The sequence below is a fragment of the Abramis brama genome (assembly GCF_963993115.1).
Source record: "Abramis brama genome assembly, chromosome: 3".
In the NCBI taxonomy this organism is placed as follows: Eukaryota; Metazoa; Chordata; class Actinopteri; order Cypriniformes; family Leuciscidae; genus Abramis; species Abramis brama.
This window is the reverse complement of record NC_139965.1, coordinates 5,611,437-5,637,172: the sequence shown is the minus strand read 5'-3', so window position 1 is coordinate 5,637,172 and position 25,736 is coordinate 5,611,437. Positions and strand designations below refer to the sequence as shown.

The 25,736-nt window shown below is 38.0% G+C and overlaps 1 protein-coding gene across 1 annotated transcript; it reads left to right on the top strand.

Annotated features, from left to right (window-relative positions):
• The first annotated feature begins 1,828 nt into the window (after positions 1 to 1,828).
• Positions 1,829 to 23,846, top strand: LOC311080072 (uncharacterized protein). Its single transcript, XM_084109835.1, has 10 exons — positions 1,829 to 2,116; positions 13,170 to 13,239; positions 16,876 to 17,000; positions 17,117 to 17,207; positions 17,446 to 17,543; positions 17,874 to 17,957; positions 18,044 to 18,111; positions 18,225 to 18,308; positions 18,500 to 18,554; positions 22,710 to 23,846. The coding sequence occupies exons 2-10, from the start codon at positions 13,170 to 13,172 to the stop codon at positions 23,781 to 23,783; spliced, it is 1,749 nt and encodes a 582-aa protein (XP_083965961.1). The 5' UTR covers positions 1,829 to 2,116; the 3' UTR covers positions 23,784 to 23,846.
• Positions 23,847 to 25,736: the final 1,890 nt, after the last annotated feature.

The following is a 25,736-nucleotide window of genomic DNA, read 5'->3' as shown; positions in this document are numbered from 1 at the left end:
GCTTGTAAGCGACATCAACATTTCAGCAACAGACTGGTGTACCCTCAGTGCAAGACATTGCTGTAACAACACTATGTAGCACTTATTGTATCTATTTTTTATTAGTATATTTTGTGGAGCTGCTGTAATAAGTGGATTTCCCTGGTGTGGGATTAATAAAGTCTACTTACTTACTTACTTACTTACTTAACTGACTATAGTACAACATTCTCAGTTCCACGGTTAACCAGATTATCTCTAATGCAGTTTGTACGTGCAGTTTTCTTACACGTACACAATCTCCACACTTGTAGTGTGGTGGTCTAGCTCCAGGTTTCAGATATGTGAACCATTTCTACTTTAGCTGAACACGCTGCACACAGTCACGTATGCAATTGTCACTTCCTCACCACGAGCTGTTGTGGTTAACAGTGTTTAACTTTATGTGCATCTTCCTCCTCTTAACAGTTCAGAAGGTGATCCTCCTGTGTTTGCGTGCTGCAACAGTTTTCAAACAAGAGGTTTTTTTTGTGATGTCTGCCCACAGATCTGTTCTACTTCGATGTGTAATGTTGAGGTGTAAGAGCTGTTTCTGCACTCTTCCATTTTTAGCAAATAAAAAAAAGTTTGTCTCAAAAATATTTTTGTGATGTTTTGTGAATTATTTTTTTTTGCCCTTTATGGAACATCAATGCCTTTTTAAGTAATGAACTCCATTACTTGTTTGTTTTCAGGGATGATAACAGACGTTTTATACTTGTGCTACAACTGTTAGGCCTCTGCTACAAAACTTTCAACCTCTGTAGCTCCAGTGCTATGTGCAAAAAAAGTTATTGTACAGCCCTGTGTATTACATATTTCTAGCACTGGTGAAACAACAGGGCCCAAAATGTAACAATCCTATCTCCCACAATGTGACAGTTTAAGGCTTTAATTGAGTCCATGCCCGGCTCACCCCGTTTTGACCACATAGCAATTTGCAGTGGTTGCAACACCATCATGCGACACAGGACGACTTGTTCACAACACTCAGATTTGACGACTTCCTCAAGACAATCAGTTGTGGATCTTTGTTCACTGAGAATTGTATTTCCACTGCTGCTTTTGCCATCTCCTGTTTTTCCAAGAAGAACCATTTTTCTTGCAGGTTTAGACGCTATTTGAAAAAGACACTCAAGTAGGCTACTGATTTTTTTTTTTTTTTTTTTTTTTAAGAGATTTGATTGTAGTCTTATTTTATTAACACTGTTCTTACCTTTCATTATGCGTGTACATTGCTGAGCTGAATATCGGCAAATGTTGGAAATAATAGTCAGGACATTATTAAGATTATTGTTACATTATTGTTTTTCTAAATTGCTTAGACACTTGTACCCTGTTGCATTTGCAGGAGAGGCTTGGATCGTTTGAAACATGATGCAGACTTGCCCTGCAACTGAAGTGTTTGTGCTTTTCTTTATTTCTCTGAATGGAATCAACAGCTCAGCAGGTCTTAGGGTGATTCCTGCTTCTCTGACTTTTACCATTGTTTAAAAAATAAAAAGACTTGTAGCCTCTGACAACCAGAGAGGAGAGCCAGAAACAAGCTGGATGAAGCAGGATGTGGTTTTGACAGCTGTGAGTGAAGGAACGGTCAGATGTATATTAAGCTTTCAAGCGTAATCTACAAAAAATAAGATATACTGTAGCTGCTTCTTGCAAACTTGTTACAATCTTGGACAATTTCAAGGCCAGTTGTTTAACTTATAAGGAATTACTGACAGCCCCAAAGTCTTAGGACAGCCCCAAAATCTTAAGACAGCCCCAATAACAACGAACAATATAAAAAGCTTTGTTTCCTATTTCTCGGGGCCACATTTCGGGTGAAGACCTTCACGCATTTCTGTTATCTTTATCTTTGAATCTATGAATTGTTGTCTTTGTATTATTCTGAAATTTTTTAAGTAAAACAAAACCATTTTTTTGATGATTCTGAAAACTTTTAAGACAAGTCTCGGAGTGATTTTTCCTAGAAATATCTTAATTTTGTTGTAGTTTAGATATTGATACTAGCAAAATCCCAGTGCATCCGAATCCAGGACTGAGCTGGGACAACGCAGAGGACCCTGAAACAACGTCTAGCATCTTTAACCTGCAGGTAAGGACAATTTATGATTGTAACAGGTTATGGGTTATTGTGCTTTTAGGGGGCATCTTTAACATTCATCTTAACCTATTTTCAGTATTATTTCAAGTCATTTTTCACCATGTCATGCATCACTGCAATCTCTAGAAGTAAGATAATAAAACAATTACAACTCAAATTAATGTTTCATTATGTTTAATTTATTTGAAATTAAGTATTAAGTAATTATTGTAGTGTGATATAATGATCAATAATGATAACACATCTAAGCACATCTAGGCACTTTTCTACACCTGGGGTGGGCGATATGACAAAAATATCATATCACGATTTTTTTTCAGGAAAATCATGATTCCAGATTTTATCACAATTCTTTTTCATGTTGGTTTTACTATTTTGCAAGTGACTGAGCATTACAGCCTTAGGTAACAAAATATAAAATAAAAAAGAATGGCAGACATTTAGGCCAAAGTGGCGAAGATAAAAATCTTTGTCATTATTTTTTTTGTTATTAAAAATTAAGAACAAAGATACATATTACACTGTAAAAATTAATACGCTAATCAATAAAATTGTGTCAACAGATTACAAGCAATATTATTAATTCAATTTAACAAATTAGAATTGAGTAATAATTAATCAAATTAATTCCTTAAAAGTTAACCATTTAAAATGAGTAAAATTTACAAAAATGTTTTTTTTAAACATTTTTTTTTTTTTATTGCCAACATTGAAGACACCTGATGATAACAAGCAGAATCATTGAAGGAGAAAACCGTAATTTAAGTCACCATTATGGCGATCGGTGTTTGTTTTAGTCGGCCTCTTGACCCTTAAATCATTGACGTTAGATTTTGTTTGGCTGCTGTACCTGAGTTATAACAGCCAGGTGAACAACGAGAAAAGGTGATCTGATGGTGTTGGTTATGTTGGTTATGCTTTGTTATTCAGTCTATATGTTAACGACCTACCACTAGCATGTCCTGAAGTTGACATCCAAATGTATGCAGATGACACGGTCATCCTGGCACATGGAAGAGACAGATATGAAGTGGCAACCAAATTAACAGCAGCAATGGCAAAAATTGCCATCTGGCTCTCTGAGTCTTGCATGACACTTAGCCTAACGTCAGTAAAACTGCGTGTATGTATTTTTATATAAGGAAAAATGAAAATCAGCCAGATGTCGTTGTAAATGGGGAAAAAATCCAGATTGTTTCACATTTTAAATATATGGGAGTTACTCTTGATTCACAGTTGTCTTTTAAGAAACATATAAAGCAGGTTTGTAATACTGTTAAATTTAATTTAAGAAATTTTAGACAATCAGTTTTCGTAATCAGTTACCTCTAGATGCTGACAAATTGTACATGCACTCAATGATTTTCTCACATTTTGCATACTGCATCACAAGTTGGTCACAAACCGGACAAACAATACTTGCTCCACTACAAACGCTATATAAACAAACTCTCAAAGTATTAGATAAAAAGCCATCAGGCAGGGGCGTAGAATTTAGTAGGGACGCTAGGGACGTGTCCCTACCAATATCCAGTGACACTGATATATCCTTAGCAATAATTTCGATCAAAACTTAAAATATATTTATATTGATGTCCCCGTCCCCACCAATTTCAAAATCAAACCTACGCCACTGCCATCAGGTTATCACTACTGCAATATCATTCAAAAGCACAAACTCTTGACTTTTGAAAATGTTATGCACTTTGCCAATGTTTGTTTAGTGTACAGATTAATTAATAATCTGGCTGCGCCCCCATTAGTGGAGTTCATATCATTGCTCTCAGATAGTCGGAGAACAACCAGGGCGACCAGTAGAGGTCACTGTGCCGTACAGCACAGACATACTGAGTTTGGCAGATCAGCCTTCTCTATCAGAGCCTCCAAATACTGGAACTCAGTCCCAAATGAGATTACAGACATCAGTACATTTACTTGTTTTAAATATAAAATAAAATTATGGCTAAAATCTATACGTATGAAGGACTAAAAATGACAGAACGAAAAATAAATAAATAAATAAATAAAAGTAGAAATAAATAAATAAATGCAGAAATAATAGTGAAAATAAATACATTTTGGTAATATAAATGGCTATTTCTGTATTTTTACATGTATTTATTTATGTATTTATGCATTTCCATATGTATTTATTTATGTATTTATACATTTATTTATATATTTAAGTATTTCTATATTTATTTATTTATATATTTATATATGCATTTATTTTTACATTTATTTATTCCTACATTTATTTATTTCTGTATTTCCACATTTCTACATTTATTTTTCCCTGCGCATGTATGCTAATTTACCTATGGCTAAGCCACGCCCCCAAACGCGATGAGCCAATCACAGTACGCATAGCTAGCTAGGACATTCTCTGCTTCCACGTCCATTGCAATGCATTGCAGTTAGTCAGTTTTTATTCGTTTTTATGTTTTTTCTTGTCATTTTGGTTTTTAAACAGCGTGTGTGTGTGATTTTGGTTGGGTGACAGTTGTAGGTTACAGTTTGACAAGAGTTTACAGTTTGACAAAAGCACAATGTTGTGTTTTACACAAATATAAGTAGGCTAAACACTTTGCAGTTTTAATTATGTCCTGTATGAACAAAATCGAGTATGTTTTTATGTTTCCACTGTTCGTTCGCGCCCGCTCTCTGACACACACACACTCCAGCATTGCAATCTGACATCGCAGCCTGTTCTTCTACGCTCACACCAAGCACGAATAGAGCGTCAAATTCGCGCGTATCCGCGTCTAGTTCGACGCTTTGAACATTTTGAATCCAAAGCGAATAGGACGCGTATAAAGCGAGCGTTTGAAGCGAAATACCACCAAACTATAACGTTTACACTGTGAACTGTAAATCTTTGTCTGGAGCTGAAGCTTATCGACCTTCTCAACAATAAAATTATTAATATAACCTTCCAATGCATATTTAAGGCCCTTTTGGTGACATCGAGATGATATATAATCTTTCTGTCTCCAAAAAATCATCAATTGCCTCCTGTGAAATGTCTCCTACTGTGACAGCTGCCATAGCGCCTGTTACCGAATGTTGAATGTTTGTCTGAGTGAGTGGAGGGGGCGTGGCTTAGCCATAGGTAAATTAGCATACATGCGCAGGGAAAAATAAATGTAGAAATGTGGAAATACAGAAATAAATAAATGTAGAAATGTGGAAATACAGAAATAAATAAATGTAGAAATGTGGAAATACAGAAATAAATAAATGTAGGAATAAATAAATGTATAAATAAATAAATATATAAATACATAAATATATAAATACATAAATAAATACATATAGAAATGCATAAATACATAAATAAATACATGTAAAAATACAGAAATAGCCATTTATATTACCAAAATGTATTTATTTTCACTATTATTTCTGCATTTATTTATTTATTTCTACTTTTATTTATTTATTTATTTATTTTTCGTTCTGTCATTTTTAGTCCTTCATAAAAATCTATACAATCATGTACCCATTAATCATAAACTCAAAAAACTCATTTTTTTTGTCGTATCCTAACATTGCATTGTTGTGTCTATTAATATTGCACTTTATTTGTTCTGTTGTTTTGTTGTATTGTGTTTTTAAGAATGTGAAACTTTGTTGTTGTCTGAAAGGCTACTTGCGTGATGATGTGTTATGGTATATTTATATGTGTTTGTTGGATTAATTGTATGTTACCTCTTCCAGCCCAGGGACTACAGATGAAATTTAGCTTGTAGCTAATTCTGGTATGGCTGAGTGCCATGCATTGTCCCTGTTAAATAAACAAATAAATAAAATAAATGTTTTAACATAATCATTATTTCACAATCATTTGACCTGAATCACTGAACTCATATAGAGCCCAAATTACTGGGGAACCTAATTTACCAATTTAGGTTTACTTTATTAATTATAGCAGCACTGTTCTTGCACAGCATAATATTTTGAACTTTTACAATGTAATCCAAAGATTTCTTAAATGTGTCTCATATACAAAAAAAAAAAATATATATATTTTTGTTTGTTTGTTTTGATTTAGTTTTTAGACACAGACATCAATAATCAGCCTGTGAATCTCAACAATGGTGACAATTATAAAGCATGTTGCAGTGCATTCTGGGTGCGACCAATCAAAACTCATTCATGGCTCCCATCATACATTGCTGCATGAATACATAATGAGCTTATGATCAGAGGTGATCTGTTTGTCACCATTGCTGAGATTCATACGCAAATTCTTGATGTCTGTGTGTGCCTACATAAGTTTTTTTTAAGTTTTTTTTTTTTTTAATTGATTTGATCATATGGATTTCATTGAAAAGGCAAACAATATTACGCTGTACAAGGACAGAGCTGCTATAATTAATAAAGTAAACATAACTCAGAATTTGGGCTCTATATGAGTTCAGTGATTCAGGTAAAATGATTGTGAAATAATGATTATGTTAAAACACAACCAACACCATCAGATTTTCTCTTTGTTCATCTGGCTGTTATAACTCAGGTACAGCAGCCAAACAAAATATAACGTCAATGATTAAAGGTCAAGAGCCCAACTAAAACAAACACTGATCGCCATAATGGTGACTTAAAATTACGGTTTTCTCCTTCAGTGATTCTGCTTGTTATAATCAGGTGTCTTCAATGTTGGCAATAAAAAATATATATATTTTTTTTTTTAATTGTAAATTTGACTAATTTTAAATGGTTAACTTTTAAGGAATTAATTTGATTAATTATTACTCAATTCTAATTTGTTAAATTTAATTAATAATATTGCTTGTAATCTGTTGCCACAATTTTATTGATTAGATATAGCATATTCATTTTTACAGTGTACACACACAGCTTAAAGGGATAGTTCACTTTGAAATTAAATTTTGGTATGTTTTAGCTTACCTGAAGGGCATCCAAGATGTAGGTGTCTTTTTTTCCGCAGTAGTTTCAATTTTGATATTTTTAGGTCAAACCGTTCTTGTCTGTCAGTCATATAATGCAGGTCGATGGTCCCTGTCTCAAAACACAAGCACAGAGTCCAAATTAAAACAATTCCCCATCGTCCAAATTAAACAATTCCCCATCGTAAGTACACACTGATGGCCTAAGACACGAAACGAGCGGTTTGTGTGAGAAACCGAACAGTATTTTTATCGTTTTTACCTCTTATAACACAACCACGTCGAAGTGATCTGAAGTCGCGGGCGCTTCCTGCTGTGTGATGTGTGCGCAGACTGGCGCATAGATATATATACTAGATTTCGCCTTGGCTACGGCAGTTCATTGGAACGAATGTCTTTAATGCGACATCTAGTGTATATACATCTATGCACCAGTCTGCGCACACGTCACACAGCAGGAAGCGCCCGCGACTTCAAATCACTTCGACGTGGTTGTGTTATAAGAGGTAAAAACGATATAAATACTATTCGGTTTCTCACACAAACCGCTCGTTTCGTGTCTTAGGCCATCAGTGTGTACTTACGATGGGGAATTGTTTAATTTGGACGATGGAGAATTGTTTTAATTTGGACTCTGTGCTTGTGTTTTGAGACAGGGACCATCGACCTGCATTATATGACTGTCAGACAAGAACGGTTTGACCTAAAAATATCAAAATTGAAACTACTGCGGAAAAAAAGACACCTACATCTTGGATGCCCTTCAGGTAAGCTAAAACATACCAAAATTTAATTTCAAAGTGAACTATCCCTTTAATATACTAATGAAATGAACAGTATTTTATTTTTTCAGCTATAGGTGTATTCAACAGTAGCATTGAAGAAAGTAATTAAATGAACAAATATGAAAATAAAACACAACCAACTTAAAGTTCTCAGTCAAGAGCAGTGATTGATTTCCTTTTTTATGTTGTGTTGTTTTATTAACATTAAAGAGATAATTTAATCATTTTACTCTAAGTTGTTTTAAACACGAATATGTTTCTTTATTTTGTTGAAAATAAAAGTTATTTGGAAGAATGTAGGTAACCAAACAGTTGATGTACCCCGGTGACTTCCATAGTATATTTTTTTCCTACTATGGAAGTCAATGGGGACCAGCAACTGTTTGGTTTTGAGTGAACTATCTCTTTAATACGGTGGCCGAGAGAGCTCAACGCGCTGCAACTGAAGAAAACACATGCAAATAGAAAAACACCAGCAAATTAAGAAAACATCTTCATCAGTTTCACAACACATGTGTGCTCCAAATACTCACAACACAAACAAATACAGAAACGCGCTGCAAAAGTTCACAACACAAACAAATACAGAAACGCGCTGCAAAAGTTCACAACACAAACAAATACAAAAACGCGCTGCAAATAGGACAGAACACAACGAAAATGTTTCCGGGGAACCCAATAAGTGACGGACGGACGGCTGGGACGTGCTTATTGCTCGTGAGCTTTACCCTTATACTGTCTATGGCTTTACCTATGCCCTACTCTCTTAAAAGGGCAGACGGCAGAGCCCTTGAATTGGGCACTTTGGAGGGAGCGGGGCACTTGTGTGCCATGTTGATGAAGGGAGCAACGAAAGACAACGTAATTTCCTCATTATTTTCACCTGGGATGTTCCCATGACAACGCAGCGCGTGTCCATCAGCTGAATAGCTGTTCTTACCAGAAATATAGTATTATTGCTGTTAACATAACTGTTGCAAATAAATATACATTTTATACAACAAAGTTTTTAAAATATGCGTTATATCTGTGTGTGAGTGTCTCAACTTTAAAACTTGCCGTCTCATATTTGGACCCTAGCTGCATTCTAACATTTCTTATGAAACTTATTTTAACATAACATGACAAAATGTGTACAATGTAACTGATGTATAGATTAATCATGTCTTTCCCTCGTGTTCTTTTTCTCTCTCTTTTTTTATTTATTTATTTATTTTAGTCTTCAGCTCATTGCTCTTTTTAGTATTATGACGTTGAACATATTGTAAATACATTTTGTATATTGTATACAAAGTTGTATGTCATAAACGTGTCATCTCTGTATAGTTTGCAAAAAAAAAAAATAATAATAAAAGTAGACCGCTGTAAGCACGTCCCAGCCGGGTCCGTCACTTATTGGGTTCCCCGGAAACATTTCCGTTGTGTTCTGTCCTATTTGCAGCGCGTTTCTGTATTTGTTTGTGTTGTGTACTTTTGCAGCGCGTTTCTGTATTTGGTTGTGTTGTGAACTTTTGCAGCGCGTTTCTGTATTTGTTTGTGTTGTGAGTATTTGGAGCACACATGTGTTGTGAAACTGATGAAGATGTTTTCTTAATTTGCTGGTGTTTTTCTATTTGCATGTGTTTTCTTCAGTTGCAGCGCGTTGAGCTCTCTCGGCCACCGTACTTTAAGGATATGCGGCAGCATTTTTACTATTACCCCTCATTTACACTGCACGCGACTGCGGCGCATTACGGCTGCGACAAGGTTTTATTCCATCCTCCACGCGGTGCCAACTCACACCGGGAGCATATCAGAAGCGGAGCGACTGGATGCGTGAGACCACGTGATTTGCCTGTCTGACGTGTTTTTCTGATTTTGGGGTTTCTCCTACCAAGGATATATTGCCAATATATGTGCAATACATTTGGGAGTCTGCACAGGGTGTTTATTTTGAAATTGACAGTTTTTTTTTTTACTTTTATTTTGTATTTAGCAATATATCAGCAAAGAGGCTTATCATAATGTCACCTAGCAGCAGCAGCACCGCGTCAGACACGTTTCTGGTGTGCAAAGACCACCAATGCCACGCAGCTGACACGCAACAGAAACGCCACGCTCACGCCACGCAGCCAGTGTGTCGCCGGCCTTAGGCTACTGTCTCTTTAAGACCTGCACGCGACGCGTCTAATATACACGCATTTGACAAGCAGTCAGATTTTCTCTTAATTTTCTCTGTTTGCTTTAGACATAACCAACTTTGTTTATGTAAACCTTGTGTGCATTTGACAGTATTAGCGCAATATAAGACTCGAAAGATATCTTAGTCCAGTAACCAGGTGCTGTTCGACAGGCTTTTAGAGCATGTGCACGTCGGGTGTTTGCGCTCAGAAAAGCGCATGTTAGAACGGCGCATCAGCAGCGAATGACATGTTTAACTGGCAAGGCTTTAACCCTCTGAGGTCTGAGCTGTTTTCTGGGCCCTGGAGGTGTTCTGACATGCTCTGACATTTCTGGTTATTTCTGTTACTTGTGACATTTTCATGGCTAAAGTCTAATTACACTGTATTCAGCACAAACTCTGCTACAATAATATATCAGCAGCATGTATGTAAAAGTTTGTAGTTTTGAGATAATGACATTTATGCGTGGTTTGTGAAAATACAAAAAAAAAATTCTCACTGAAATAAGGCCATGAAACCCATACTGATTATTTCTTCACAAGACTTTTGAAAATTGTATGACGTAGCCTAGAATTTTTGCTCTAAAACTATGTGAAAATCACCCTGACCCTGCTCATTCAGATAAGACAATATATTGATTTGAAAATTTTATGACGTGTTTTGTGTGAAAAAGCTTTATGCGGAGGTCCTTAATATGTAAGCTTTTCACACCTGAGAAAGACAAAGACCCTCCCCTAACGGCCCTATTAGGAGCTATCAGGCCCTGTCATTCTGAGCAACCTTGCACAATACTGTAAATGAGGAGATTTAAAAAAGAATGGCTTTTAAATTGTTTGGATTTATTTACAACACAACATAGTCCAAAGATACACAACAAATGCCAAAAAAGCACTTATTGAAAACAATGATCCAAAGACAGAGACCTTTGTGCCATTCCTAAAAACATTGTACATACCTTTCATTTCCAAGGTGTTTGATTTTCACTTTACCATGTTCATGTACACTGAAGTCCTCAGTGGCACCTGGGCCCTGAAAAAAAAAAAAAAAAGTGAACATACTGATATCAAGAGAAAGGCCTGCACGATTTTGGGAATAAATTTTAGATTTTTCTGGTTAAAATTGCATTTTAAAATTCACAGAATACACACACTTACGCAGCACGTTGAACTTCCGCAAGAACCAATGAGGTTCATTCTCGTGTTACGCAGCACGTTGAACTTCCGCAAGAATCAATGAGGTTCATTCTCGTGTTACGCAGCACGTTGAAGTTCCGCAAGATTCATTGAGGTTCATTCTCGTGTTACGCAGCACGTTGAACTTCCGCAAGAACCAATGAGGTTCATTCTCGTGTTACGCAACACGTTGAACTTCGGCAAGAACCAATGAGGTTCATTCTCGTGTTACGCAACACGTTGAACTTCGGCAAGAACCAATGAGGTTCATTCTCGTGTTACGCAGCACGTTGAACTTCCGCAAGAACCAATGAGGTTCATTCTCATGTTACGCAGCACGTTGAACTTCGGCAAGAATCAATGAGGTTCATTCTCATGTTACGCAGCACGTTGAACTTCCGCAAGAACCAATGAGGTTCATTCTCGTGTTTTGCATCACGTTTGAGCTTCAGCAAGAACCAATGAGGTTCACTCTCGTGTTACGTAGCACGTTGAACTTCCGCAAGAATCAATGAGGTTCATTCTCGTGTTTCGCATCACGTTTGAGCTTCCACAAGAACCAATGAGGTTCACTCTCGTGTTACGTAGCACGTTGAACTTCTGCAAGAACCAATGAGGTTCATTCTCGTGTTACACATCACGTTTGAGCTTCAGCAAGAACCAATGAGGTTCATTCTCGTGTTACGCATCACGTTTGAGCTTCAGCAAGAACCAATGTGGTTCATTCTCATGTTACGCAGCACGTTGAACTTCCGCAAGAACCAATGAGGTTCATTCTTGTGTTACGTAGCACGTTGAACTTCGGCAAGAATCAATGAGGTTCATTCTCGTGTTACGCAGCACATTGAACTTCCGCAAGAACCAATGAGGTTCATTCTTGTGTTACGTAGAACGTTGAACTTCGGCAAGAACCAATGAGGTTCATTCTCGTGTTAAGCAGCACGTTGAACTTCGGCAAGAATCATTGAGGTTCATTCTCGTGTTACGCAGCACGTTGAACTTCCGCAAGAACCAATGAGGTTCATTCTTGTGTTACGTAGCACGTTGAACTTCGGCAAGAACCAATGAGGTTCATTCTCGTGTTAAGCAGCACGTTGAACTTCGGCAAGAATCATTGAGGTTCATTCTCGTGTTACGCAGCACGATGAACTTCGGCAAGAACCAATGAGGTTCATTCTCGTGTTACGCAGCACGTTGAACTTCCGCAAGAACCAATGAGGTTCATTCTCGTGTTACGCAGCACGTTGAACTTCCGCAAGAATCAATGAGGTTCATTCTCGTGTTACGCAGCACGTTGAACTTCGGCAAGAATCATTGAGGTTAATTCTCGTGTTACGCAGCACGTTGAACTTCCGCAAGAATCAATGAGGTTCATTCTCATGTTACGCAACACGTTGAACTTCGGCAAGAATCAATGAGGTTCATTCTTATGTTACGCAGCACGTTGAACTTCCGCAAGAATCAATGAGGTTCATTCTCATGTTACGCAGCACATTGAACTTCCGCAAGAATCAATGAGGTTCATTCTCATGTTACGCAGCACATTGAACTTCCGCAAGAACCAATGAGGTTCATTCTCGTGTTACGCAGCACGTTGAACTTCGGCAAGAATCAATGAGGTTCATTCTTATGTTACGCAGCACGTTGAACTTCGGCAAGAACCAATGAGGTTCATTCTCGTGTTACGCAGCACGTTGAACTTCCGCAAGAACCAATGAGGTTCATTCTCATGTTACGCAACACGTTGAACTTCAGCAAGAACCAATGAGGTTCATTCTCGTGTTACGCAACACGTTGAACTTCAGCAAGAACCAATGAGGTTCATTCTTATGTTACGCAGCACGTTTGAGCTTCAGCAAGAACCAATGAGATTTATTCTCGTGTTACGCAGCACATTTCATCTTCTGCAAGAACCAATTAGTATTCAGTTGAATTATATGTTGAATACTAAAAGGCTTTGATAAATATTATTTGAAATGTAAATATGATGGATAATTTTCTTTCCCTTAAAGATGGATCAGTGTCACAAACTTTGCAGCAGTGCCTCAGACCACGGCCTGGGCATATCTCCTAGTGTGAACAGTGAGTATAATTTTAAGCAACATCAGTTTTATGTTAGCAGCATAAAGCATCAAATCTCCATCAGAAAGCACAATCTGATGGCAATGGTAGACGAGAGTAGACTGCAGCAAAGGGGGACTGAAATATTGCATCTAATCCACTTCATGTTGTTTCTATTATTATTATTATTATTAAGCAATAAGTTGAACATTGCAATATATGTCAATACATCTACTGATCCATTGTCCCCCAAGTTAAACCTGCCAAGTCTCCACCGTGGCTCTTCCCTCCATTGACTCCACCATGGGCCTTCATCCTGGCTCTGGTCTGGGTCCCCTCCTGGGTCCTCCCAGGCTTCTCCCACCCATTTCTGTTGTAATACAGAATCTTAATTGCAAGCCCTTTATCAATGTCGCTGTTCACAAAAAATCTGATTTGGAGTGACAGTGTGACCGTTACTACCTGATCTTGAATCAGATGTATACGTTTTAAGACATTTTAATGACATATTTGTAAAATAATAAATAAGTATAGTAGTTAATTGTCTCCTATTAGCCTAGTAAGAGGCCCATCATATTCATACAAATTAAACCTTAAAATATCATGAATTTAATATTTAATAGTATTTTATGCAGATTGCATTTAATAGATTACACATTCAAGAAAATATGTATGTGCAATTATTTTGTAAAATGTGTTCTCTTACGAGAGTTCTCTCGTACTGCGTTTTTGTAAAAACGCTGCGGGAAAAACTCTTTTTTCACGAATACTGAAGCAAAAAATTATCCTTAATTTTCCATATATGTAAAGCGCGTTGCAGCAGTACACAGCTATGGCGAGACAGCTTGCTCGCTCATTGGCTGTTCTGCGGCAACTGCATAAGCCTATCGAGCGAGGCCTGAAGTGACGTCACGCCAATGAGGGCGCTTCGCGCCCTCCTTGTCACTTCCCGCCAAGACGGGTGTGGCTAACCTCTATAAAAGGAGCTCGAAAAGGCTGATTCACTTGATTTTCATCTCTTCAGCGAAGCTCACGCATCGCTGGATCACGAGGAAGCACGCGTCGTCTGAGGCAAGCATTTCAGCGGGACGAGCCCTTGAAGCCGCTGGCCAACGCCGCCTTCTACCGCCGTACCTGCTGCGCTTTCCGACGCCATATCCTTTACTTATTGTTCTTGTGTGTGTGTGTGTGTGTTCGCCTTGCAACACTCACCCCCTAAAAGAGCTGCGTCTTTCTAAAGATGCCTTCCTGCGGCTCGTGCCGAGCCCCACTCACCGAGGGAGACCGTCATGTCATCTGTGTCTCCTGTTTGGGTGAGGATCATGCAGCGCTCGCTGACGGAGGCTGCCCTCACTGCGAGCTTCTGCCGATGGTGACTCTGAGGACTCGCCTGGCTTTTTTCTCAGAGCGGGTCAGGGAAACAAAATGCTCAGTACTGCTTGTAGCACCGTTCTGGAAGAACCAAGCATGGTTTCCAGTCCTGATGCAGTTAGCAGACATCGCTCCATGGCCAGTGCCATTGAGGAAAGATCTCCTCTCGCAGGCCAGGGGCTCGATTTGGCACCCACACCCGGAGTTGTGGTCCCTTCATGTGTGGGCGCTCAACGGATATCCGTTGATCTCGCAGAGGGAGTGATGAATACCATCACTCAGGCTAGAGCACCGTCGACTAGGCGGCTTTATGCCTCGAAGTGGTCGGTTTTCTCCGGCTGGTGTACAGCTCGGGGCCTATCACCCCTCGATTGTGAGGTGACGGAGGTTCTCTCCTTCCTACTGGAGCTGTTGGATAAGGGCAGATCCCCTTCCACGCTCAAAGTTTATGTGGCGGCTATTGCAGCGTTCTCTGGAACAACGCTAGGTCAGTCACTAGGAAGGAACGATTTAGTCATCCGCTTCCTCAGGGGAGCTAGGAGGCTGAATCCTCCCAGACCTCCTTCAGTCCCTATGTGGGACCTTTCTACGGTTTTGGCGGCCATGAAAGGTGCCCCTTTCGAGCCTATCCAATCTATTAGCCTCAAACATTTGTCTTTTAAAACAGTGTTTTTGATGGCTCTCGCTTCGGTGAAGCGCATAGGCGACCTGCACGCGCTCTCCGTGAGCCCAGCGTGCTTAGAGTTTGGACCTAATGACTCTAAAGTCATACTCAAACCTAGGCATGGTTATGTGCCAAAATCCCTCAACACGCCGTTTCGGGCTCAGGTTATCTCCCTGTCTGCCCTGCCGGGATCAAGTGAGGAAGGGGACTCAAGTTTTCTTTGCCCCATTAGGGCTTTAAGAGCTTACGTGTCCCGCTCTGCTGTCTTCAGACAGACTGAGCAGCTCTTTGTCTCGTTCAGTGGACGTTCCAAGGGAATGGCTGTTTCGAAACAGAGCCTATCCAGATGGATAGTTGACGCCATAGCGCTGGCTTACACTGTCAAGGGCCTCCAGTGCCCGTTGGGCGTTAGAGCGCACTCCACAAGAGGCGTCGCCTCTTCGTGGGCTTGGTCTAGCGGGATTTCCTTACAGGACATATGTATGGCGGCAGGCTGGGCCTCGCCGTCTACATTTATTAGGTTTTACAACCTAGAGGTTCCCGCCTTGCAGGCTAAGCTACTATCGGTGTAGTCGAATCAGCTGTCTAACTAGAACACTGAAATCGCATGCGCAGCGCGCTACCGACTGTCTTATGGGCAGAATTGTGTAAGACCCACATTTCCCACATTAGTTCAGGTTCCCCACCCTGTCTGTGTGATGTCATATTCGCGTCTGCGGACGCGGCCATATAAGGACGGAGGGATTCCCCTTTTGTCTCTAGACTCTCTCTGTGAGGTCATGTTTTGCGTCTGCGTACGCTACAAAATAGGGAATTAAGGTCCCCCCCCCCCTTATTCCCAGACTCTCTGTGAGTCTATCTGGTGATTATGCACTGTATACCTGGATTAGCTTCCAGTGATCGGTGTTTTATCCCAGCACGCACGGCGTTTTACAAGGGGTTCCCGCAGCGTTTTTACAAAAACGCAGTACGAGAGAACTCTCGTAAGAGAACGTACTCGGTTACTAACGTAACCTCGGTTCTCTCTAGAAGAGGGAACGAGTACTGCGTTCTCTGCCGTGCGTACGGTTCACTCTGGTTCGCTTCGGCGATGAAAATCAAGTGAATCAGCCTTTTCGAGCTCCTTTTATAGAGGTTAGCCACACCCGTCTTGGCGGGAAGTGACAAGGAGGGCGCGAAGCGTCCTCATTGGCCTGACGTCACTTCAGGCCTCGCTCGATAGGCTTATGCAGTTGCCGCAGAACAGCCAATGAGCGAGCAAGCTGTCTTGCCATAGCTGTGTACTGCTGCAACGCGCTTTACATATATGGAAAATTAAGGATAATTTTTTGCTTCAGTATTCGTGAAAAAAGAGTTTTTCCCGCAGCATTTTTACAAAAACGCAGTACTCGTTCCCTCTTCTAGAGAGAACCGAGGTTACGTTAGTAACCGAGTACGTTTTTATGCATATTTGGACTGAGTTTTCATTGCATTTACACAGTTTTGACCAGTTTCGAGTGTTTCAACAGAACTGCGAAGAAATTGGTTAAAAAAAAGTAGACTCAACGTTTGGAAAAGCTTTGTTTTTTTCATCTCTAGTGCTTACAGTATTTTGTAGATATTATTCTAAATCTTGATTATAGACGTACTAACAGAACATGGATACACCATAAAGGAAGAGCTTGGACAAGGGGCTCCAGGAATAGCGTTTCTTGTGAAAGACTCAGAGGGAGATCTTTATGTGGTCAAACAGATGAATTGCAGAGCTGTAAGCATTTACTAAATCTTACTCAAGTATTGATCATAGAAGTAAAAGCTTTTCCTTTACAATAAAGATGAGTGTCACTTTTTAATGGAAATTATTATTATTTATTTTTTTCTTAGGGGGAGGAGCTGAATACTGTCAAAAATGAAGTTGAGATCTTGAAAACTCTGAACTTCGGATATATTGCTACTTATAAGGATTTATTTGAAGGTTTTTTTTTTTTTCTTTGCACATTAATTTTCCTTTTATTCCAAATAAAAAATGTGGCATTTTGTTGTGTTTATAAAAAAGAATAATATAACTACTTACCACAGACATATACTGTATAGAGACTGATGAAGAATAACACAATAAGCTTTACAAAAGCATCTGTATAGATGTTGGAAAATTAAGCTTTCTTTAATACACTGAGTTACATTTTTGTCTGACTGGATGTGGATTTATTTAGATAAAGATGCCGGACGAATTTATATTGTGATGGAGTATTGTGAAGGAGGTGATCTTTCAAAAGTGATGCAAAAACAGAAACCTTTTGAAGAACAACAGGTGAGTTTCTTATGCAGACATTCTGTATATTCCATTATCTGTCCTTTAAACAACCCTCACATAAAACATTCCAAACTTTTTGATTTAAAAACATGATTTAGTATGATATGACCCATAAAAAAACACAATCCTTGTGGACACACACTAGCTGTCTAAATGGGGACATTGCACATACTTCTATTGTTTTAATATAATTTATAATTATTATAATCTAACACCAATCACAGAAAATGTTTATATTTTTACAATTAACAATATTTACTTTATTAAAAAAAAAAAAAAAAAAAAAAAAACACTCACTCACACATTGGGATTTCTCCATGTGTGCAGATCCTTGACTGGCTGGTTCAGATTTGTCTGGCTCTCCAGCATCTCTATGATAAGAACATTATTCATAGAGATATTAAACCTCAGGTATATGCACAGATAAAGCTTAATTAATCATAATCTCATATCAAGTCAAATCTGTAAGACTTATGAGATTTCTGTTGTCATTGTAGAATGTCTTTATGACTGAAGATGGTTACATAAATCTAGGAGATTTTGGATGCTCAAAGGCATTGGACAGGTAAACTAATAACAAAAATATGATCTAGTGATGGATAAAAATGAAAATTCTTGGCCAAAACCAAAAGCCTTGAACTTTTATAGGTTTGAGTTTACATTGTTTTCCCTCTGCAGAGCTGATGAATATGCTAAAACAGTTGTGGGTGCCAATCTCTACATCAGCCCAGAAGTTTATCAGGGGAAATATAATTTCAAGAGGTATGCTTTTGTATAATTGAATGTATATAAAATATCAGTCTGTTCAGCATTATAAAATGTTGTTAAAATGTTAAAAGTTGCAATTTCATTAAGGTCTTTACATGAAGGTTGAAAAAAAAAACCGAAAAAAAAAAAACACACAATTATCAACTGAGTACAGTACACTTCTTCATTTTCATTGTCTGTTTTAGTGGCATATGGTCATTGGGATGGTTGCTCCATGATCTCTGCATGCTTGATGTGTGGGTGAGTAATTTTCTTTTTCTCTTTCAAAAAGTCCTGTATTAAATCATACAGATGCAAATTACAAAAATATAACTTGATGGGTCTGTTTCAATTACCTTTATAATCTACAAACACAGAGCACAGTGCTTTTTCATGGTAACTGAATAAACGGCTTCCTTGATTTTCAAATATATTGCAATTAAACATTAATATAAAAAATAAATATTTAATAAATATTTAAAACTCTCAACAATGATAGGACTGGATGATATTACCAACATCTTATATAACAATATGAATGATATTATGTGGTGATCAAAAAAAAAAAGAAAAAAGCTATCTTTGCTAAAAATAAGATTCCCAGCCAGCAAACTCATGAGGAGCCCACATGAACTTGACCTGGACTATCTAACTGGGACAGAGTCAGTTTTGTCATCAGTTTTCATGTAGGTCCCACATGGGTTATCCCAGATTAAATGAACACTGCTCAGTGTGCACTACAGGGTGATAAATGTAACACTGAATCGGTGTTGGAGTTAATGAGATAATTAAGTGATTAATTGAGTGATGATTGAGCATTATTGAAGATAGCTGATGATAACCGGGAATAAAGTCTAAATATTTCGAGAATAAAGTCGAAACATGTCGAGATTAAAGTCAAAACATATAGAGAATAAAGACGAAACATTTTGAGAATAAAGTCGAAACATGAGAATACAGTCTTCCGTAGAAGTTGCGTGTGTGTGCATTCTTAACGGTGCGCATCCAGTCGTGTCTGTGTAAAGAAATGCGCTTGTGAAGTCGAACTGCCTCGGACATGGATCTAGACAAAATAGTAGCCTTTTACTTTTATCTGGACTTTCAACAAAAGGAAATTCTACAGGTGCTAATCTACTAACATGCATTACAATGGCGTTGCCTATAGACGAGCACCGACAGAGTCGGCACCACAATCCAAACTTTATGTGGCAGTGTTTTTGACGTGTTTTCGTGCCCGTCTATAGGCAACACCATCTGGGTTGAGAACACTTAACAGTAACCGCACTGTCTCCCTCTTCACCATAAATACGTTCTGGATACATTTTAAGTGCATCATTCTGTATCCAATCATTTGGCCAAATCCTGTGATTTCCTCAGATATTATATATATATATATATATATATATATATATATATATATATATATATATATATATATATATATATATATATAATGATGGTGGTTGAGGACAGACTCCCTGATATGATTGTAAAGCGCTTTGAGTGTAGACCTACAGTAGATATATGAAAACGCTATATAAATGCCTCATTCATTTATTCCTTCATTCATTCATTCATTCATAAAGCAGGATATCTTGATCCAGTCTGAAAAGTGTTTTCGCCTGTAGGCTAAAGTCTATTCCGGCGCAGTATATTTTATAACGTCCTATTGCCATGTTGGTAGACCTGTAGAATTTCCTTTTGTTGAAAGGCCAGATAAAAGTAAAAAGCTATTATTTTGTGTAGATCCAGTTTACACACACACACACACACACACACGCCCACACATGAATGAATGCCTGTGTGGTAATGTGAAACAAGCACACACGCAACTTCTACGGAATACTTTTTTCTCTAAATATTTTGACTTCAATCTCGAAATGCTAGAATTTTTTTTTTATGGATTTTTTTTCTTTTTAACGTTGCGGTTCAGGACTTCTGTATATTTACATCACATTTAGAAAGAATGATAATTTCTACAAATATGCCACCCAAAATACGACCTGAGGAACTTTAGCACTCTCACCCAGTAGGCTAGTTATATTTTCAGTCAGAGAAACTGAAACGCCTGATTTCTTCAAGCGTTCATATTGACTTTGTTTACTATGGTAATGGTTAGCGTGCATAGACTTTTGCATCACATATAAATATTTCTACCTTATACGGTGAACAGAATCCATATCGGATCACAAACAGATGGGATTCAAACATGAAAGTGAATTTTGAGGTAAATTATTTTAAAAGTCTTTAATGCTGACAGAATCATCCGGCGCTGGCGTCTCCAGACTCAGGTAAACTCTGCATCTGTTCGTAAACACTCCTCTAGCCCGAGCTGGCCCGCTTTGGACCAAGGTATTCGACAGGCCAGAAAACCCCCGAGTAAGCCCCGACGAGGCCCGATCAAGCCCCGGAAGTGACTGGCCCTGGGACGCACTAGCTGAAACGTGGCTATTGTAATGATGAACGCGGTTGCCCAGTCCTGTTTGTTTGAATCACGAGAGGTGTCAATTGCTGTTATTACCATATACAGTAAAAGAAATGGACACAGCGACCCCATTGGATTCAACGGAGACAAGTGAAGTCAATTAGAAGCACTCACTTCCTGATGGCTGAGCGACTGCGCAGACTCAAACTGAGCTTGACGATGTAGATGTGACGTGAGCAACCCGTCTGTCTTCTAGTAGCTGTGCCGAGAGAAATCTGAATCATCCCCCAACCGTTAGCCTATTTTTTACAAAAACTGCTTCTACGGGGCCATAACGTAAGATACAAGGTAATGGAGCCTTCTATACATTTTCGTGTTTGTTTAGAAATAAATAATGGACAAATGGAGTCTTTAAACGCCTCAGATGTAAAGTTATTCGCTGTCAAAGTGACGCCAAAATGAATGGGAGTCAATGGAATGCTAACAGCAGGTGATGGTCCGCTAATCAATGGCGGCTCCCGGGGGAGCTTCGGTTTCCGGCTGATGGATTACCCCCTTGGTTATTACGTTGTGCGTCAAGTTCAAGTGTGACTCTTTTGGTGTAAATCGATGTGTACGGCCATCTGCTGGAAGCTAGTTATTTTAGCAGATAAAGTTTTAAATATGGATATTTTTCTTACACGAATGCATCGCTTTACTTTAGAAGGAGATAGTCCATTATTAACACCCGCAGAACTGTGTCGAGCACTTTAAACATGAATAGATGCGCTTTGATGGACTTCCAAAGACAGACAACCATTCACTCCCATTATAATGCTTGGAAAAGTCAGGAAATTTTTTAATATTACTCCGACTATATTCGTGTACACCTAGGATGGCTTCAGGGTGAGTAAATCATGGGCTAATTTAAATTGAAATGTTCTGCTGCCAGGCCATTAGATGGCGATGAAACACTATAGACTGTACACATAATACGCATGTGCGTGACGTCATCATGTTCAGAGATATGGGTTTTTGCTGTTTACACAGAGATCGTTTTCAAAAACTTCCACTTTCAAAACTTCCAAAAAGTTTGCATTTTCAGGCTCCCGAAACACAGCTGTCGTATAAACAAACGGCCAAAACGCATAAATAGTTTTACATTTTTAGTTTAAAAATGAGTCGTGTAAACAGCCCGAAGATCTTGGGAGAGGAAGAACAGCATTACCTGCTTCACTTATTACTAACCAGACTGACTTTATTTCTGTCATACATCTACAGAAGTTTGTATTGAGAATTAAGAGAGGTTTATATGTTGATGTTTTATTTAAAATAATAGTTGGTTTGATTCCTCCATTATGGTGATCAGTGTTTGCTATAGTTGGGCAGTTTGACTCTTTAACATTAGAGTATTTGTCTGGCTGTTGTATCTGTTTATGATGAGAACAGCAAGACAAAATGTGATCAAATAATGTTGGCTTTTTATTGACTAACAATTGTACTCCTCACAAAGCAGCCTTGTTTACTGATCTCATGAGAATTAATGCCGCAAGCATTCTGCGAGAATCATTTAAAACTCACCCATGGCTCCCAGAATGCATTGCGCCATGAAACATGTCATCATTGTTGAGACTCATACGCTGAATCTTGATGTCTGTGTGTGAGAAAATCTCCCAGGAATTCAAAATGTGTAACTTGTGTTTTAAAACGTATTCAGATGTTCTGATTAAACTGTGCTGGACTCATGCTGTAGAACACCAACACACCAATAAAACAAAACTAATAACATATCACCCATATAAAACTCAGACATAATATCAGTCAATTAAGACTCTATATGATGATTATGTTCTCGTCATCAATCAGCCTACAGCATCTGATCACATTTTCTCTTTCTGTTCTTGCCATAACAAACACAGTAACAGCAACCAGAGTTTATTTCAGTTTTTTCTTCAACCCCTGCTGACACTAACCAGATACTTATATTTTTATTTGATTTTTTTGCTCCACAGACAAATCACATGCAGCGTCACACACTACATGCTGTCAGCATGACAGGAACCCTCCCTCCCATCTCAAAGAGATACTCAAAGAAACTGAGGGAGTTGATCAGACAAATGCTCAGCTGTGACCCTCATAAGAGACCTTCAGCTGATGAGATTCTAGCAAAAACATTCCTGAAAGATGCAGTAAACAGAAATAAGAGAATTCCAGAAGCACTTGAGCAAAGCTTCATGAAGTCCATCAATGCCTTTGACGAGGCCTACGACAAGCACTATAAAGACTTTGAGGGTTTAGTTAGTGAGTGGGGCAACATAACAGATTCGATGGATTCTGCACATTACAGTGCCACAGCGGGGAGTCTGGCAGGTTCAGTGATCGGGGCAGCTGGAGGAATCACTGCATTGGCTGGTTTAATTTTGGCACCGTTCACATTTGGAGCTTCTCTGATTGTAACTGGTGTTGGTGTTGGAGTCGGAGTTGCAGGTGGTGTAACAGGTGCTGCCGCCAGCATTACTGATACAGTACAACAAAAATCATTCAGAGAGAGCCTTGAACAAATTCAGCAGAAGTATGAATCTGTAAGCGAACCCATTTTCACACCACTGAATACACTGAGAAAGATACTGAGAAAAATTACAAAGTTCAAGGTTTTTTTCGGCAACCCGGCTGTTGATAATGTACGAATGGCATGCAATGTAGACAAAAGAAACATTTTGGGTGGCGCACAACTCATGAATTTAGGTCTGTTGGCAAATGTTAGCAGAATTGTTACTCGGACTGCAAGAGTTGGACGAGTGGCAGCAGAAGCAGTCTCAGGTGTGTTGGGTGGACTATTAGTCATAGCTGACGTCGCCTTCATAGTGATGGATTCTGTAGACATTCACCAGATGAGAAAGGGAAAAGTAGATGATCCAGAAAAGGTCTATTCCAATGCCCTCAAATCCATCGCTCACATGAGGAAAACACACAATGAGCTTTGCGATGTCCAGAAGGAAATAAAAAAAACAAGAGAGGAATTAAAAAAATATAAATTGGCAAAAGACAGAGAAATAGACAATGATTTAAATAGTTTAAAGATATAGATATGATTCCAGTTAGAGACTCATGCAACATCTTACTGATTTATCCATAAGCATGAGTGAAGGAATCACTCACTCATATATATATATATATATATATATATATATATATATATATATATATATATATATATATAATTTTTTTTTTATTTTTTTTTTTTATATGTAATATGTTGCTCATAATCAACCAGAATTCAAGAGTGTAATTCAAGAATCCAATCGATTCTGATTGGCTGAAAGCCTTTTCCAGCCATGCAATATTCTACCAGTATCAGCACTGGAACCATTTCACCGTATATTTCACAAATATAAACAGCAAATATAGACAATTTGTTTAGACGTTTTCGGAGATGTGAGCTCCTGACCGTCAGCAAAGAAAGCCAAAAAACACAACACGGATGATCAGGTGATGTAGTTCAGCGCTCATGTACCCGCAAGAACAGCTTAATCTCCGCCAGTCCTTCGGGAATTTGCCTCTGGCTTTTATGTAGATAAGTGTTTAAACATGAGGTATTTTGCATATATCAAGTGGACAATCTTTGGTCGAATTAATCCATTACTTGTTCCAGAGCAAATTGATTTGGCAAAGGGAAAAGTTAAGATTTATAGCTTTATATTTTTAACTGTAATCCTGTACTATAACTAGCGCTGCTTTTGTACTTTTGACTGAAATGTTTGCTTGTTTATTTACTATTGTACAAACTACTTAAACTTTTATAATGGCTATTATTTTTTATTTACCTATTATTTTTCAATAAATAATATTAATAACATGCCGTATTTGGTATTGATTGTGATTTAGACTTAAGTGAAAGTTACATTATTACACCATTAGATGTTTGAGTCAGAAGCAAAGACTTTTATGTTGAAAGGGACTGAAACAAGGTTGTAAACGCAAAAATGCATTGACTGTTGTATAAACGCAATATCACATGAGTAGCGGTGCGATATGGCTCTATATCAGCATGGGTGTGATTGCCTACGAATCACAGCTGATATATATATATATATGTATATATATATATATATATATATATATATATATATATATATATACACAGTATTTATAATGTTTAGCTTTTATTGATTACTATTAGTTAAATAAGAATTTAACAGTGTGTGTTTTATATTTGTTTTTAGAGATTTGTGGGTAAATCAATTAAAGTCAAACCTGTATCTAAAGGATTCCAATGGTAATCTTGAATTCTTCATACTTCATATTAATGTCTTATTTATACACTTACTACACATACTGTAGATAATAAGATAATAATTTCCGTAAGACTCGACTGTATTCTTAATTGTTTTTGCGTTAATTATGGCACTCTAATTTTGTTTTACCAATCATTTGTCACTTATTTTTTGCTATATTTCACTGGCTATGACCTTAAATGTAAAATGAAGGTTTAATAAATAATAAGCACAGTATAATATATATATATATGTGTGTGTGTGTGTGTGTATATATATATAAAGCTTTTTGTGTGTAACATGTATATTCTCTCATGTTCTGGTTTGGTTTGGTTTTCACTCTGTTTGCTCTTGTTCATATATTAGTTCATTTGGTTACTCATTCACTCTCTAGTTTGTTGCTATGGTTAATCATTGATTATCAGATTCTGAATGTGTTCTTCTAGTTCCCTTTGTTTGTTCCTTGGATTAATATCCCTGTGTTTCAGTGTTTCGGTTCTCGTTAACTTCAGTGTTAAGTCTGGATGTCGTCTCTTATATGTATTTCTGTGTTTTGAGTGATCTTGTATTATTAAATAAAGCTTATTTGAGTATAATCTCCTTCGTCGTGCTATTTGACTCTACTGGTTCCCTTCAGCCCTTGACTTCTCTAACTCACTCAGTTGTGTGGATCTGCCTCTGGTCTTCTGGTCTCCAGTATCAGAGCTCATCACTCCACCTCGGCCTGTCGACTACGCCTTGGCTAAATTATATATTTTTTTATTG

Bases quoted from the DNA above. Each gene is read 5' to 3' on its own strand.
- LOC311080072 (XM_084109835.1), top strand. From the start codon at position 13,170: ATGGATCAGTGTCACAAACTTTGCAGCAGTGCCTCAGACCACGGCCTG. The intron at 17,208-17,445 runs GTTTTTTTTTTT...GGATTTATTTAG, and splicing joins TTATAAGGATTTATTTGAAG to ATAAAGATGCCGGACGAATT. The intron at 18,112-18,224 runs GTAAACTAATAA...TTCCCTCTGCAG, and splicing joins TGCTCAAAGGCATTGGACAG to AGCTGATGAATATGCTAAAA.